This window comes from Glandiceps talaboti, chromosome 5 (assembly GCF_964340395.1).
Source record: "Glandiceps talaboti chromosome 5, keGlaTala1.1, whole genome shotgun sequence".
Lineage (NCBI taxonomy): Eukaryota > Metazoa > Hemichordata > Enteropneusta > Spengelidae > Glandiceps > Glandiceps talaboti.
In genome coordinates this window covers 15768333-15785856 of record NC_135553.1, presented here as the reverse complement: position 1 = coordinate 15785856, position 17524 = coordinate 15768333, and the positions used below count along the sequence as shown (strand labels likewise).

At 34.3% G+C, this 17524-nt stretch overlaps 1 protein-coding gene across 1 annotated transcript in view; it reads left to right on the top strand.

The window, feature by feature from the left end:
- Positions 1-15576, top strand: part of LOC144435101 (DNA-dependent protein kinase catalytic subunit-like) — a 68814-nt gene extending 53238 nt beyond the window's left edge. Inside the window, exons 73-90 of the mRNA XM_078123660.1 lie at positions 180-351; positions 969-1079; positions 1533-1621; positions 2301-2478; positions 2766-2935; positions 3469-3591; positions 6140-6316; positions 6713-6910; positions 7098-7166; positions 8130-8268; positions 8998-9065; positions 10017-10237; positions 10842-10937; positions 11469-11636; positions 12159-12360; positions 12908-13096; positions 13747-13874; positions 14431-15576. Of these exons, the coding sequence (XP_077979786.1) occupies positions 180-351; positions 969-1079; positions 1533-1621; positions 2301-2478; positions 2766-2935; positions 3469-3591; positions 6140-6316; positions 6713-6910; positions 7098-7166; positions 8130-8268; positions 8998-9065; positions 10017-10237; positions 10842-10937; positions 11469-11636; positions 12159-12360; positions 12908-13096; positions 13747-13874; positions 14431-14632 (2700 nt within the window). The 3' untranslated portion in view covers positions 14633-15576. The remainder of the gene's footprint in view (positions 1-179; positions 352-968; positions 1080-1532; positions 1622-2300; positions 2479-2765; positions 2936-3468; positions 3592-6139; positions 6317-6712; positions 6911-7097; positions 7167-8129; positions 8269-8997; positions 9066-10016; positions 10238-10841; positions 10938-11468; positions 11637-12158; positions 12361-12907; positions 13097-13746; positions 13875-14430) is intronic.
- Positions 15577-17524: the final 1948 nt, after the last annotated feature.

The window sequence follows — 17524 nt, the reverse complement described above, 5'->3', positions numbered from 1 at the left end:
ATGGTGAAAGACATCAAAGCATTATAAACCAAAGCAAAGTTTCACATTGATTTTTCAAGTCGGAAGTCATGATAAAATTGTCTTATTGTCTTATAAATCCAAAATGAATACCCCAATCCTCATCCATATGGCCACTTTGATTAGTCAATTGGTTAATACTCTAATCAATTTTCTTGTAGAGTAACTTTGGAGTGACAGAGAAATACTTGAAAGTTGCCAATGAGGAGATTGATGATGAAATGACACGGTTGCTATGGATACATAGTTACACTAGACTGCATCATGAGAAGAGTAACAGTTTACCAGCAGCCAAACAAGTTGCCAATGTACTCACAGCTGTTGAACAGTTAGGTAAGTTGGAGATATTTGTAGACTTTGATTATTACAATTGATAATTTCATATTGTATACCTTTGTGAAGTATTAGGCCATAAATCAATAAACTTTATAGGACACAGGTATTTTATGTGGTACCAAATTATATTGAATTTGAAGTACATGTATGCATTTTCAAGATATACATTTTTGTACAATGTAGCCTTAATTACTAAAAGCCACCAATTATGCAAATAACTACTTAATATTCATTAGATGTTTACCAAAATCTAATCAGTTCTTGCAATTACCATGTGAAAGTAGCTAGTTTCATTAGAATGGATGCAGTAGTTTTTGAGATATTGTTGTCAGACACACGAACACACACACACACACACACACACACACATATTGATCGACAGACATATAGACAGACAGACAGACAGACAGACAGACAGATAGACAGACAGACAGAAGCATAACTTTAAAAATGACAACTGTGTATACAGGTGTATAGCACATGGCATTTTGATGTTAGTTTGTCAATAGGGCATGGGTAAATATGACAGGCTAAAATAATACATGAATTTTTTTGTTTATAATTATTATGATATACAGATAAATTACCTGTGATGATTTGTGATATATTTACAGAGAAGTATGCTGATAATGATGTATTAAATGCTGATGTTTCATTAGCCAGGAAACATGCTATTCTCAGTGGTCGTTCTTGTTACATTGTTGCAGAGGCCCTGAAACAAACAGGTAAGTGTTCAATTTTAAAGACAAATAAGTGCAAGTCCACAAACTAGAGATTACTGAAATGGATACTTGTATCAAGTGTGTTTAGACAAACACTGTGCATATTACCCGGTACACATTATTGAAATGGATAGTCGTAAGAGTTCATTTATTATAGTGACATGTGAATATACTGTTACAAATCGACAATAAAAAGAACAGAAAGTTATACTTCATCCAACCCATCAGGCTAATAATAACTAATCTAAAGAAATGCAAAAATGGAAAGAGCGTAATCCTAACATAATAATGGACAATAGTATCAAATGTGTTTTTATAGATAAACACTATGCAAACTGCTACTTACATGTACTTGTATTGTCAAAAAACTAGACAACATAATTTTCTTTATACCAACAATATATAATTTTGTACATTGACTGTTTTCCTGTCATGCCTTTATAATAACACACACAGATTCAGGAACTATTGATAACTTGAATGAAACTAGAAAAAAGTGCCTGAGATCCCTGGCAGGGAGTTCATCTATGCATTCTGAGGATGAGGTAAGTAGTTGTGGCTGATTGTCTGGGGTCCTGAAAATTGACAATATGTCTGTATCTCCAACTGAAAGTAAACCAGTCTCATGCTATGTTTTACAATATGACTTTTTGATTACCATAGCATCGCTCAAAAATTGATGCGCAAATGTGTCAAAAAAATGTGTCACTGCCAGTAGCATCATTGGATGCCAACTTCCTTCTCTTAATGAGTTGTACAACGCTTAAGTAAAGAAAAGAGCTCAGTCAATTGTAAAAGACGATTTCCATCCAGCATGTAATTTATTCCAACTTATGCGCTCAGGCGAGCGGTACCGTTCGATCAAATCAGGTTCTAATCGCACATTGTTTAGCTTTTACCCAACTGCAGTCCGCACTCTTAATGAATCAATTTAAGTTCTCTATTGACGCATCAATTTCGTGTTAGGAGTCCTCTACAGAATATTGTTTTTGTAAATTTTTCATTACACGCAAAATCAATGCACATTTCATTATATATGTATCAGTATATATATGACAATAAAACACATAAAATATCATATCATATCATCAAATGTTTTTTATAGAGTTAGTCAACATAATATGGTATACAGTTTGCTATTGATAAACTTGATTCTATGATAATGTAAGATCACGCATAACGCAACCAGAGACTAAATCCTGTAGTTTTCATCTCCCCTCCTAGATTGTAAATAGTTTGCTCACCAAAGCCTATGCGTTCTTCAAAAAAGCTGTCAGATCTGCCTCTGATGAAGAAGAGATTCATCGCTATGACGACAGCCATATGGACAATGAGGGCATCATTGATGCTTATATTACTATGGCAACATTCTGTGATAAAACTCTAAGACAACAAGAAGAAGGTGAGTGTGAAGATAATGTCATCAAATTGATATTAGAAGGAGAATGGTATATACAGTACTTATGTTAAGGTTTGAGAACCCAGTGTTAAGAGTGGGAAGCTGATAAAACTTGCACAGTATTGTCATACATTCCACCGTAACGTTAGTCTGTAAGGTACGAGTTAGTAAAATGTAACAAATGATGATGATTTTGACAAATAATTTCTAATTCAGGTAGTAAAATGTAACAAATCAATTGTTCAGCTAGTAAATAGTAATCCAAGTTATTTACTGCATTATATTTTCAGAAGAGGAAGATGCTGCTAGTGATCATGTGACAGAGTTGTTCCCTAAGTCAGTAGTTATTCATCTGTTGAAAGCACTCAAACTGAACTCTGTGGAAGCGATGCAACGATTTCCACGTCTCTTACAACTTGTGGAGTCATACCCAGACACTATGGATTCATTTGTTCAAATTGTAAGTTATGTTAATATGGCTGTATGTCATAGTTCATTCATCATGTACCACTGTTTTTCTGGTATAAAATTAGATTGCTTGACTGTGTACAAATTTTGTAAAATGTTGAACAACAGAAAAAAGTAAAGTCTGTTTGGTCGCAACCCACATTACATACATGCAGTACTAAATGGAATAATTCTTTACATGAATGGCTAAGTTACATTTTTCAAATGGGTATGCTGACATGTTAAAAGTTGTAGTTTCTCCAAAATAGCTAAGCTTGAATTTCAATTGGTCCGTAAATTAAAGGATAATGGCAATTTATGGCCTTTGAGGGCGTGGTATAAAGTGTGACATCAAAAAAGTAGCATATAACATGCAACCAATGAAAATCTGCAACCAATGAAAATCTGCAACAAAATGTCTAGGGTGATAGTCTTCAATAAATATGATAGTTTCACAAGTTGGTATGGCGACCTGTTTTTACAAAATTGTTACTTTTCATGTAATGTATGTTGAATTTGACATTTTACCAATCTTTTTTTGGTCAGACATCAGAAATTCCATGTTGGATGTTCCTTGGCTGGATCAGTCAAATGTTTGCATTACTGGACAAACCAGAGTCTCCAGCTGTACAAGGAATTCTACTGGACATAGTTAATGTATATCCACAGGTAAGGAATTCTACTGGACATAGTTAATGTATATCCACAGGTAAGGTATTGTACTGGACATAGTTAATGTATATCCACAGGTAAGGAATTCTACTGGACATAGTTAATGTATATCCACAGGTAAGGAATTCTACTGGACATAGTTAATGTATATCCACAGGTAAGGAATTCTACTGGACATAGTTAATGTATATCCACAGGTAAGGTATTCTACTGGACATAGTTAATGTATATCCACAGGTAAGGAATTCTACTGGACATAGTTAATGTATATCCACAGGTAAGGAATTCTACTGGACATAGTTAATGTATATCCACAGGTAAGGTATTCTACTGGACATAGTTAATGTATATCCACAGGTAAGGTATTCTACTGGACATAGTTAATGTATATCCACAGGTAAGGTATTCTACTGGACATAGTTAATGTATATCCACAGGTAAGGAATTCTACTGGACATAGTTAATGTATATCCACAGGTAAGGTATTCTAGTGGACATAGCTAATGTGTATCCATAGGTAAGGTATTCTAGTGGACATAGCTAATGTGTATCTACAGGTAAGGTATTCTACTGGACATAGTTAAATGTATATCCACAGGTAAGGTATTCTACTGGACATAGTTAAATGTATATCCACAGGTAAGGTATTCTACTGGACATAGCTAATGTATATCCACAGGTAAGGTATTCTACTGGACATAGCTAATGTATATCCACAGGTACGGTATTCTACTGGACATAGTTAATGTATATCCACAGGTAAGGAATTCTACTGGACATAGCTAATGTATATCCACAGGTTAGGTATTCTAGTGGACATATAGTTAATGTATATCCACAGGTAAGGTATTCTACTGGACATAGTTAATGTATATCCACAGGTAAGGTATTCTACTGGACATAGTTAATGTATATCCACAGGTAAGGTATTCTACTGGACATAGTTAATGTATATCCACAGGTAAGGAATTCTACTGGACATAGTTAATGTATATCCACAGGTAAGGAATTCTACTGGACATAGTTAATGTATATCCACAGGTAAGGAATTCTACTGGACATAGTTAATGTATATCCACAGGTAAGGAATTCTACTGGACATAGTTAATGTATATCCACAGGTAAGGTATTGTACTGGACATAGTAAATGTATATCCACAGGTAAGGAATTCTACTGGACATAGTTAATGTATATCCACAGGTAAGGAATTCTACTGGACATAGTTAATGTATATCCACAGGTAAGGAATTCTACTGGACATAGTTAATGTATATCCACAGGTAAGGTATTCTACTGGACATAGCTAATGTGTATCCACAGGTAAGGTATTCTACTGGACATAGTTAATGTATATCCACAGGTTAGGTATTCTAGTGGACATAGTTAATGTGTATCCACAGGTAAGGTATTCTACTGGACATAGTTAATGTATATCCACAGGTAAGGTATTCTACTGGACATAGTTAATGTATATCCACAGGTAAGGTATTCTACTGGACATAGTTAATGTATATCCACAGGTAAGGTATTCTACTGGACATAGTTAATGTATATCCACAGGTAAGGTATTCTACTGGACATAGTTAATGTATATCCACAGGTAAGGTATTCTACTGGACATAGTAAATGTATATCCACAGGTAAGGTATTCTACTGGACTTAGTTAATGTATATCCACAGGTAAGGTATTCTACTGGACTTAGTTAATGTATATCCACAGGTAAGGTATTCTACTGGACATAGTTAATGTATATCCACAGGTAAGGTATTCTACTGGACATAGTTAATGTATATCCCCAGGTAAGGTATTCTACTGGACATAGTTAATGTATATCCACAGGTAAGGTATTCTACTGGACATAGTTAATGTATATCCACAGGTAAGGTATTCTACTGGACATAGTAAATGTATATCCACAGGTAAGGTATTCTACTGGACATAGTTAATGTATATCCACAGGTAAGGTATTCTACTGGACATAGTTAATGTATATCCACAGGTAAGGTATTCTACTGGACATAGCTAATGTATATCCACAGGTAAGGTATTCTACTGGACATAGTTAATGTATATCCACAGGTAAGGAATTCTACTGGACATAGTTAATGTATATCCACAGGTAAGGTATTCTACTGGACATAGCTAATCCACAGGTAAGGAATTCGACTGGACATAGCTAATCCACAGGTAAGGAATTCGACTGGACATAGCTAATCCACAGGTAAGGAATTCTACTGGACATAGCTAATCCACAGGTAAGGAATTCTACTGGACATAGCCATATCCACTGGTAAGGAGGGACGGTAACTTGTTATTTCAGTTAAAGTTCAAAGATGTTGCAGTACTGTGGATGTTTGCAGTATAGTCAAATCTCGTTGTAAACTGGTTATTAATTTATGTATGAGACTTCTACTGTGTCACAGTGCTTTTGCATGTTTTCCAAGATGATCATTAAAATATAAACAGAAGAAATGAAAATGGAAAATAGGCTTGTTTGAAGTCAGAGTGTGAAAAATAGTAATGAAAGTTTTTTCATTTTGTAGGCCTTGGTGTACCCTTTTAAAATTAGCAGTGAAAGTTTCTCATTTGAGAAAACTGTTGATGGAAAGAAAAACAAGGAGATATGTGACAGATTAGCATCTCTTCTAGATGATATACCATTGGTCAATTCCTTCATTGGTGCTTTGGAACAACTCACAAATCCTGAACATGTCTTGAAGGTCAGTAAGTTTTATTTATCACCATCTCAGTAAGATACTTACAACAATTGTATCCGCAGGGAAATGTGTCATGAGTTGCTTCATTTGTACTTTTATTTTGATATCACACTCTGTTATGGTAACAGTTACGATGATGGTGATGATGACGACGACGACGATGATGATGATGACGATGACGATGACGATGACAACGACGGCGACAACGACAACGACGACGACAAGGAGGAGGACATGATGGTGTGGTGGTGGTGGTGGTGGTGGTAGTGGTGTAAATATTACTGGTATTAAATATATTCTTATCATAGTGATATTTTCTTTCTATCGGACTGTACAAACAATATCACAATATTAAAAATGTGTTTATTGTTGTACATGTACTATTTTCAATGCTTTCAGGACTGGGCCGGTGATGTCATGTATCCATTACTTAGAGCTACCAAACGTGACCGTACAGCTGTAGCCTCGGCTGTCAAAGACATGTATTCTAAACTATTTGATTATAAGAGCCAGTCTGATGATTCTCTGTATTCACTGGATTCTGAGGTTGGAACCCAGGTCCTTCCATTTGGAGCTTATAGAAGAAGATTTGCTCAGGTAAAAATGTGCATGTCGAACAGACACAACAATTAACGATTACAGTGAATCAGATATGTGTGCAGAAGACAATAGTCTTTCAGTTAACATATTTAGTTTAGCTCATTTCACCAGAAACAGTAATTCATTGTAAAAATTAGATCACTTTCACAAACAAAATGTACTGTTTTTTTTACTTTATGGGTAGGAGTTTGAGAAGACCATGAACAGCAGGTTTGGACTGAATGGCAGCAAAATCAGTAACATGCAGTTCAAGGTAAAGTTTTTGATTTAGGATAAATTATATAAACTCTAACTTGTGTTTCTTACTAATAACTCAAACATGGCTCTCTTCAATACAATATTACAAGCTATTCAGAATAAATCATGATATATGGAAATAATATTCAGGTTGTTGTTTTTTCCAAATCAAAAAGTAGCCCAATAGTTCACAAGATAGAAATCACAAAATTATAAACAAGAAGATTACAGATGAAATGTAAAATTTGCTGATAAGTTTTGAAAAAAGTAGAAAAGTTACATCAGAATTTTGTTACTTTTTAAAATGTGTTGACTGAAATTGAATAGTAGCTTTTTGTAGTGATGTAGTAGTAATGACTAGAGAAAATGTTATATATTGCACACACAAAAAAAAGGATGTAAAAAATGTACACAATAATTTACATTCTAAAAACTTTTTTATGTAGAAAATTGTTATCACCTATTAAAGGGACAATCGCACAATATCATACAAGCTCAATAAAAGAACTTTGTTTATTTAGGCCAAAAGCCCCTCCCCTACATGAATGTTCACAAGTGCGACATCAATACGTTAATATATGGTGTATAACCATGGTGAAAATGTAGCGGTCACACCACTATTATCAATACAATTTAAAAACATAGTAAATACATTCAAATACTACCCAAAATCCAGCATTGTATATCACATTAGAAGTACATTATTTTCATTAACTTAATAAGTGCAGAATCTTTTATCATTGAAGGCATGAAAGTTTTCAATATTTGGTTCGAAGTGTGAAAATGAAGTTCAGCAATCACATTGATGCCAGATCCCCCCCCCCCCCCCATGAACAAACTTGTGACTGTATTAATGTCTGCAAGTCCTTGCCTATTACTAAGAGTATAATTATGCTTTCTAGTAGAATATTACATGGATAACTTTCATATTATGAAACCGTACATTTTGCACTGTACATGCATACTACTTATTTGGCAGGAATTTAAGAAACATTTTGACGATGTATCCAGAACGGTTGAGGGGAAGAAAAAAGATGCCCCAGGAAACCTCAAGGAATATAGTCCATGGTTGTCTGAATTTCAACCAATCAATTATGACAGAGAACTTGAGATACCTGGTGAGTTATAGTGGAACTTTGTGTTACTGTAATAAAGCATCATATTGTCAATGAATGAAGCAAAAGAGAATTAAATCAGTAAAGATGACCAGTATTACCTTTCAGTACATTGATAATTTGAAACCTGACATCTACAAAGTATAGATTTGGATATGTATTGTTTTGTAAAAAAAAAAGTTAGTATACCATGTATATGTATAATGTATATGTATATTATGTATATGTATATTATGTATAATTATGTATATGTATACATGTATATGTAGTATACAAAAAATGTATGTCTATGTATTGTATGTATATGTGTGTATGCATGTATATTTGCCTGTGTTATGTATGTGTATACATATGTGTATAATGTGTGTGTATGTGTATTTGTATGTGTATGTGTGTGTGTATGTGTGTGTGTGTATGTGTATGTGTATGTGTGTGTGTATGTGTATGTGTATGTGTATTTGTATGTGTATTTGTATGTGTATGCATTAAAACACAAGTGAGAGCTCAATGGTCTCAACAAAACTAAAAAAAAAATTTGTGTGAAAAACAGTTGCCTGGCAGAATTATAAAAATGGTTAGTATAACAAAAGAATGATTCTATGTCAATCCTGATGGCTCCACTGATAAAAGTAACACTACATGTAATACAAGATTGAACCTGGGATTGAAACCCAGGCCTTTATACGTAACAAAAATGACTTATTGCAATTTTCACTTGATTTATGATTGCAGGACAGTACAAAGGAAGTAGTAAACCATTACCAGAATACCATGTCAAGATTGCTGGCTTTGATGAAAAGGTTTGACTATATGACTACAATCCAGTGTTCATTTGTTATGATGGTTTCCATACTCTGCATCATTGTTGACTCACTGACTTGGGAGCAAGGCATATTTTCAAATTCAAGACTTATTTCAGAATTAATTGTTTATAAAATGAAATATGCACCTTAGTGATTTCAGTGCCTCCTGTAGTACATGTTATTGTATTCTTTGTGTCTTATAAACCAGATGGCTGGATATGGCTCTTTCTTTGTATACTGTACTATGAACTATAGTTGTGTTTCGATAGGTCCACATACAACACTTTGATCAGCAAATAACATTACAGTACATACTGAATTTAAGCTTATTTAAAAAAAACAAATCTTGGTTGACAGTATAAATTTAGGTGGTTATAAATATGTACAAAGAGATCTGGTAATATAATCTGACTTGTTGAATATTTTAGTAGGTAAATTAATTGTGATTTCCAGACCATATCAGAATTATTAGTAAGAGAAATTGCAGTTCTTAGACATGAATCAACGTGTATTTATACTTGGAGTCGTAATATTAATATTCCAATCTACAACAAAACAAACTTTCAAATTTTAAATTTCAAACTTTTAAATTTAATTTTTGAAACTCTGTATTGCTGCATTTTTCGGAGAATTTGCTTCATGATAATTTTGCACTACTTTCTAGTTCCAGAATAAATGGACTCTGGGTTCATAGTTACTGGTAAAAAATTGCCACTCACAGCCAAAAAAGCTCATGGAAATGAACCTCAAATTTTTTGCTGACATCTCATCAGTACCATCAGGAGTGTACTGCCATCTAGTTGTTTTGAAATATCTTGAAATGTAGCATGTCAATTTTATGGACACTTCTCTTAATTCCAATGCAAGGTTTAACACTGGTATATAGGCTGACCCTTGACCTGTTATTGCTCAAACTTCATTATGATATGACATCATCATAATTTGTAGGTTTTGGTGTTGGCATCGTTGAGAAAACCCAAACGTTTAACTATCCGTGGAAATGATGAAAAGGAGTACAGATTTCTGGTGAAAGGAGGAGAAGATTTGAGATTGGATCAAAGAATTGAACAGTTATTTGGTATTATGAATGATATTATGGCCCAGGATCCAGCGTGTAGTCAGAGAAATTTAAAACTGGTTACCTATCAAGTTATTCCTATGACTCCAAGGTATGTAATATTGTAGTACAGAACACCATGCAGGCAGAATATCTGTTTGATGTACTTGGGGTATGTACAGTGCTTTTTCCAAAAGTGAGTCAAAGCTATTAAATGAACTATGAAGATCAGTGAGCCTGATCACAAGGTTTCATGTCGAGATAGACACCATAAAGATAACACACAAACATCACTTACACTGTGTGGGCTCTGTATTTAGTTAATGATATAAACAGTAACAGCATGCATGTTACTACTACACAGGGTATAATCTGTTGATCCATGATCAGCAGCCAAAAAGACTTTTTTCTGTCAAATGAAAAAAGCACAGTAAGTTTGAATAGAAATCATTGGTATCTGTCGTTATTACGTGAGTATCAGAAAGAGTCAATTTTAGTGAGAAACAAAAATGTGTTCATAACTTAAATTGAGTATGGAATGCTCACATGCTCCTTTGTATCAAGTATGCATGATTTTTGTATTTGTCTAACTGGGGAGGGGGAGGGTGGGGGGGGCAGTCAAGTCAGTTTGATAAAGAGGATTATTACTAGAGTTTGGTTGTTGAATGTCAGTTTATTATTTGACAACATTACACCATGTTTTGTTTTGTATACAGGATTGGATTGATAGAATGGGTTGATAATTGTGTACCTGTCAAGTCATTCATTGAGAGTGCTTTAACAGAAGAAGAAAAGAAGTTTTATTTTTCAAGGTAATTTGCTGATTAATTTCGGAAATTCCAATGGCTTTCAGACAACGGTTGTTTTTTCACATTTGAAAGCAAAGCAAGCATTAAACATACAGAATGTAAATGTCCTAATATTACTTAATGTTAATTTAATATAATTTTGATCATTGGAATTTAATTCATCCAAAAATGGCCTGGATTTTGGCCACTGGAAAAATATTGACCATTATTTTGGCCATTATTTTGGTCAAAGTTGAATTTTAAACGTTGATCAATTTCAACAAAATAAAAGATGAATGTAAAGATTATGTAATATTAGGACATATACATTTTGCTTTGCTTAATTTGAAATGTGAAAAAAACAGAAATTTTCCAAAAGTTATCGCAATTTTCCGAAATTAATCTTGAATTTTAGGGCATCAAAAATGGCAGTATTCTAGATGTACTAACTGTATGGTGATATTGTTTTTACATGTACAACAATGCCATATATTACTTGGGTATCCCTCCAAAGTGTTTAACATATGTAATGAATTCTGTCGTTTGATTTGATAGGAATGGTGCACGTCTTAGTCACAATGCATGGGTTAATAGACTTGCTGGTTCCAGGTGTAATGAATCCCATCGTATTCGGTATGGTGAACTCTATAAGAAAGCCAGTCGTACAGAAGTTATCAAAGCATTTCATGAATTCCAGGGTAAAGTGCCGTGGGATTTACTAAGGTGAGAGAGTAGACAGGGCTCAAAATAAGGACATTTTACCTGTCCCAGACAATTGATTTGAAGCACTTTGCAAGGGCTTTTAGAAAGTACTACAAATTCAAAACCTCTGCTTGCACATTCTGATATAAGTAAAACTTTCATGTACGTGCAGAAACTTTCAAAGAGATATTTTGACATATGAATATAGAAGTATATTAAATCATTAGTCTGATTAGATTTCCTGGGTATACAAAACTGGAAGTAATGTTCAGAAAGGTATCATTGAATTTTTAATCATTCTATTTTCTTGGCCATTTTGGTCTAGAAGAAAATATTTGTCATTTTCAAGATATCTTAACATATTGCTGCACATAATTGACATCAATGGGCAATGTGTTTGTTAATTTACATGTACCTACCTGTTTCTGATTCATCTATGCGGCAAAACAAAACACAGGTGATACTGTATATGCATGACTTTCCTGTGAATGGTTCCTGACATACTAGCAACCCTCTAATGATTTGTCTTAATTCTCATTACAGACGAGCTTTCTTGAAGTTGAGTTCTTCACCAGAGGCATTTTTGATGTTACGTTCCCACTTTGCTACAAGTCATGCTATAATCAGTATTTGTCAATACATCCTGGGTATAGGAGACAGACATCTGTCAAACTTTATGGTGTGTCTAGACAATGGTGGTATGGTTGGCATTGACTTTGGACATGCATTTGGATCAGCTACAGAGGTGAGAAGTTAACAGTATATATGAAAGCTATCACTAAAAGTCTATTATTACTGTCAAAACACACCTAATAAGATTTGAAAAATATAGAACATTTCCTGGACTGTACTATGCAAAATGTGCACTCACTGAGAAAATAAAAGTTAAATAACCCAATCTAGCCAAAATTCTCATTTTTCATGTATGTACACGCATGTATGTGTGACTCACACACACACACACACACACACACATACATACACATGAACATGTGCATACACATACACACGCACATGCAAATACACATACACACACACGTACACGTACACGTACAAACACACTATACAAATGTACACACTATACACATACATGTGCACATACATACACGCACAAACACATTGTATACACACACTCAAATGATACACATACATGTGCATGTGTATGTACAATTTACAATCCATACTTTATTTAGTAGCATGATATACAATAAAGTGATGCACTATGTCGTCTGACATAGCATGCCTTCGTAACCAATTTAATGCTATCAGTGTCTTTTATTACCTTTTTACAGATATTACCAGTACCAGAGTTAATGCCTATAAGACTGACCAGACAAATTCTTAATTTGATGATGCCAATGAAAGAAGAGGGACTGATACTAAGTAACATGGCTCATTGTCTGAGATCACTACGAAATAATCCAGATTTGTTACTTAATACAATGGATGTGTTTGTAAAAGAACCACATCTAGATTGGGAGGTAAGTGACTTGGTTATAAATGTCATTTAAAGATGACTTAGCTAGCTACATTGCATGTAAATAATGCACTGTTAAGATGACTTAGTCAGCCACATCTCATCTAAATCATGCACTGTTAAAATGACTTAGTCAGCCACATCTCACGTACACCATACACTGTTAAAATGACTTGGTCAGCCACATTTCACATAAATCATACACTGTTAAAATGACTTAGTCAGCCACATCTCACATTTCAACTTATTGTACAGTACCCACTACGATTTCAACCATGTAGAATTTTGTTTGCTAGGTCCATGACTTGACAGTTACTTATAAACTCCCATGTTTTAATGAGTAAGGAAAATTATTAGAGAATTTATTTGTAATATTAGCTGTGGAAGAAATGAAAGCACCAGGTGGCACCAGAATGTAATATCCATCTCAAAATCAATTACCCCAGTAAGTCTACTCATCTCCAGGTTATACATAAAGGATGTCAGTCTTACAACTTCCATGTTTGTTATGTTTTATCTGTCCCGTTTCTCATCACACCACCCCCCGCACACACCTATAGTCATTCTGGCTCCTCAACACAAACTATTTGGGCAGAAGTCCAATATCTCCATCTTATAATACTATTTGCTTGTTGTTCCATGGCTTCTTTGCAGAAGAGAGCCAAATCAGATGCCAGTAAGTACAAGGAGGATGCTGACGAGTTGTCAGTTGTTTATGCCAAACATAGGATTGGACTGGCCAAGAAGAAACTAAAGGGTGCCAATCCATGCCACATCACCAGGTAAAATAAAAAAGAGTCCTACATTTTGAAAAGAGAAAAGAAAGCCCTGCCATATCAACTGAGTAACTTATGAAACTAGAAATGAAAATCATGCCACATCACAAGGTATTAAAATAAAAAGTCCTACATTTTGTAAAGAAAACAGAAAGCCATGCCACATAATTCAAGTAAAACAAAAAGTCTAACTTTGGAAAATAGAAATGAAAATGCCATACCACATTACCAGGTAAAACTAAAGGCTTGAATAGAGAAAATCTCTTGAAAATGTTGTTTGTATCTTTATAAATACTAGTGTAAGTCATGAGAAAATGTTTCCAGGGATTTCATCATAGAATCTATTTTGTCAACTGGAAAATGGTTTCAAACTGTTCAGAAATTCTTTTTTAATTATAAAGTAACCCAAAAGATAATCTTAAGTATTAAATTGATCTAAGGCATATAATTATATAATACTCAAGAGCTGCAGGATTGTGGATTACAGCAATAATGTGTACTTAATATATATTATTTTTATTATGTGGTTACTGATAATATCTATCATCTTGTCCACTTTCAGGGAGGAGCTAAAACTTGGACAAAGCAGACATGAATGTTTCCGTCAGTTTGTAGAGGTAACCATGGGTGATCCAAGATCTCCACGTGCCAGAGAACCAGGCCATGGATTATCAGTAGAGAAACAAATCATGTGTCTTGTAGACCAAGCTAAGGATCCTAATCTACTCGGAAGAGTTTACCTTGGGTGGGAGGCATGGGTGTAGACATACAGAAAAACGGTTTACACTGGCTGGGAGGCATGGATGTAGAAATACAGAGATCTAGTCCTACCAGTTTGTAAGGATAACTCTTATTAGCCTCTCTGAGTAGACAAATTATCTTTGACCAATCATAAGCCAACTTTAATAGTTGCATACCATTTAGTACAAAGGAGGACTCTTATTGGCTTCTCCGAGTAGCATGATAAGATTTGACCAATCATAAGCCAGCTTAGATGTTGTTTACTAAGATGTATATAGATGTTAAGGGCATTGTATTGAAATAATCAGGGTGTTTTTATGTAGATAACATGTCAGTGACATTGTAAAGAAGCAACAAGGCTGTTTTAGATAAGAAAGCTGTATAGTTTCTAAATACATACTTTCAAATCATAGTAACTGAGGGCAAATTTTTTTTCAATAAAACAAATCATCTCTGTGTGTCCCCATGTTATAGTTTATTGTGCCATTTTCCTGTTATATACATAATATGACAGCACTGCATGACATGGGAGTGCAAGTGTGGCATATTCTGAGTATTTGCATGAGTACTTGCATTACTCTCTGAGATAGTAGTTTCATGAGAGTAGTGAGTGAAAGTGTAGCAGAAAACACTACAAGAACAAATGAAAATACCCATGAGTACATGTATATCCACACTGGCATTAATGTGTCATGAGGTTCTGTTATGTTTGTCCAAAAACCAAAAATGCTATCATGCGTTCTCATGTTTTCATGTACAACATTGAATGATCATGTGCTCCTTACATACAGGTATGCAACAATGTTTTCAGCATTGCTGTCAGATTGCAATCAGTGCAGTGCAAATGCCGATATAGTATGTGTGTGTACTCCAATACAAGTAATACAAGTAATTACTGGTACATAACATATATACAACCCACAATACCAAAGTAAAGCGTTTTGTGTGTGTACCACAATCGTTTATAGCATCCATATGAAGTGTAAAAGTATACTGTTTCATTTTCTAATTGACCATATTAGAAAGGACACATGCTAGGCTTGTAAATAAACTAATTGAAACAGTATACTTTCACACTTGATATGAATGTTATAAATGAGTGTAGCACATAGAGAAAGTGCTTTACATGTACTTCAGTGTTACTTGTTGTAAGAACTCAAAAGTTGAGTACTTTTTACCAACCGTAAAAATTAAAATGAGGCACCAGACTCCTGTTTACCGTCAAGCAGTAACAGTCCAAGACTGTGCTGTGACAAATATAATTTGTTCCAATTCAAACTTACAGGAGACATGTCATAAATATACCAAAAATTTATGATCATTGCATTTTGTATTTTGAAAATTCAAAGTATGATCTAGAGTATATATGACATTACAAAGCAGTACGTGCTATCCACATTGTACTCAAGTACATGTAACATAATGAACAATGACAAAAATATACCTGTATCTATGGTAACACATTTGTAACGGAGCACTTTTCATAGACTATTCTAACTTGTAAGATTTTTGATTTTGTAATAAGTTTTATCCAATTATAGTTTTGTGTTCATAGATTTTAGTACAGATATAACAAGGTTTATTTATAGTTCTTACATAGTAAGTTTTGGTCAAGTACATTTAGTCCATTTGAGATGACATGCCACCATAATTTAGTACTGCATTAATATCATGCGATTTGTTTTATGGCTACCAATATGACATATTCCAGTTATAGAAAAGACAAAAGATTTCATGGTTTGGCCACTAGGAGTGCTGTTCACAAGCCATTTGATGGCAGAAAATGAGGGCCAGAATAATGGAGTATTGTAACATAATGACCACAGACATGAAGTTACCACTGCTCATTCTCTGTGTTGTTCCCACAATACTAGACTGTATTTTATAAGGGACTACCACTAGTCAAAACATGCCTAACCACTATAACTGTCTTACTCTTTTAAGAACATTCAGAGTTCTTTCACACACATTTCATCACTGCTTCAGGCAACCAGTGCTAAGATCTTTCAGTCTCACGTTGGTTACTTCCTTGATGTAATCAAACCACCTCATTCTGATATATCCTCTACTTCTTTTCCCCTTAAAATGAAAACATTCATATTCTGATATTCCATGTGTCTTCATATTTACTATCACACATTTATTGCCTGACTATGAGGACACTAGTAGGCAACTATTACACGAGGGCTGTTGTGCAGCAACTATTACCTGAGGCTGAAAGCTGAGGAAAATAGTTTCTACATAACAACACAAGGGGTAATATGACATCTACTATAGTGCTCCAACAAGGCCAGGCCATAAGTGATGTATAACACATTGCATTCTCAGGCATGTATTCTTTCCAAAAGCATAGGAAGTCAAACTCCTGTAATAGTGCCCTATGGAAGTAGAAAAAATAGTGCCCTCGAAATGCAAAGTGAGGTCACTGTGGGTCACTAGTCCATACCATGTGACACTGTCTAAACCAATCACTGAAGGGTGTATGAAAACAATGTTATGTGATATAATAGATATAATCTTTGTATTGTTTGTATAAATAATCAATAGTATAAAACAATGGTGATGAAAGTATTGGATTATTTTGTATTCTGTTTAATACTGAAAGTTTCCAGTGGTGCATACTGATGTAATTTTTCACTGAAACTAAGCCATTGAATAAAGTACACCTTTCAATAAATGTCTTTTTTGTAATTACCTGCCTATGATGACAGCAATTCAGTGTGTGTATGTGTGAGAACTGACCTACTCAAGTTGCCATGGTACTTTTTTTTGTAATTTACATCGTCAAGGTGACATTGGTTCTAATCAAATTTCCAAGACTACTGGTTCAGTCCTCTTCTAAAGCCGCATCAAAGATTGAGTCCATCATTCCATGTATTCTATTTCACAAGATCTGCCCCTCTTTCTGTTTCAGA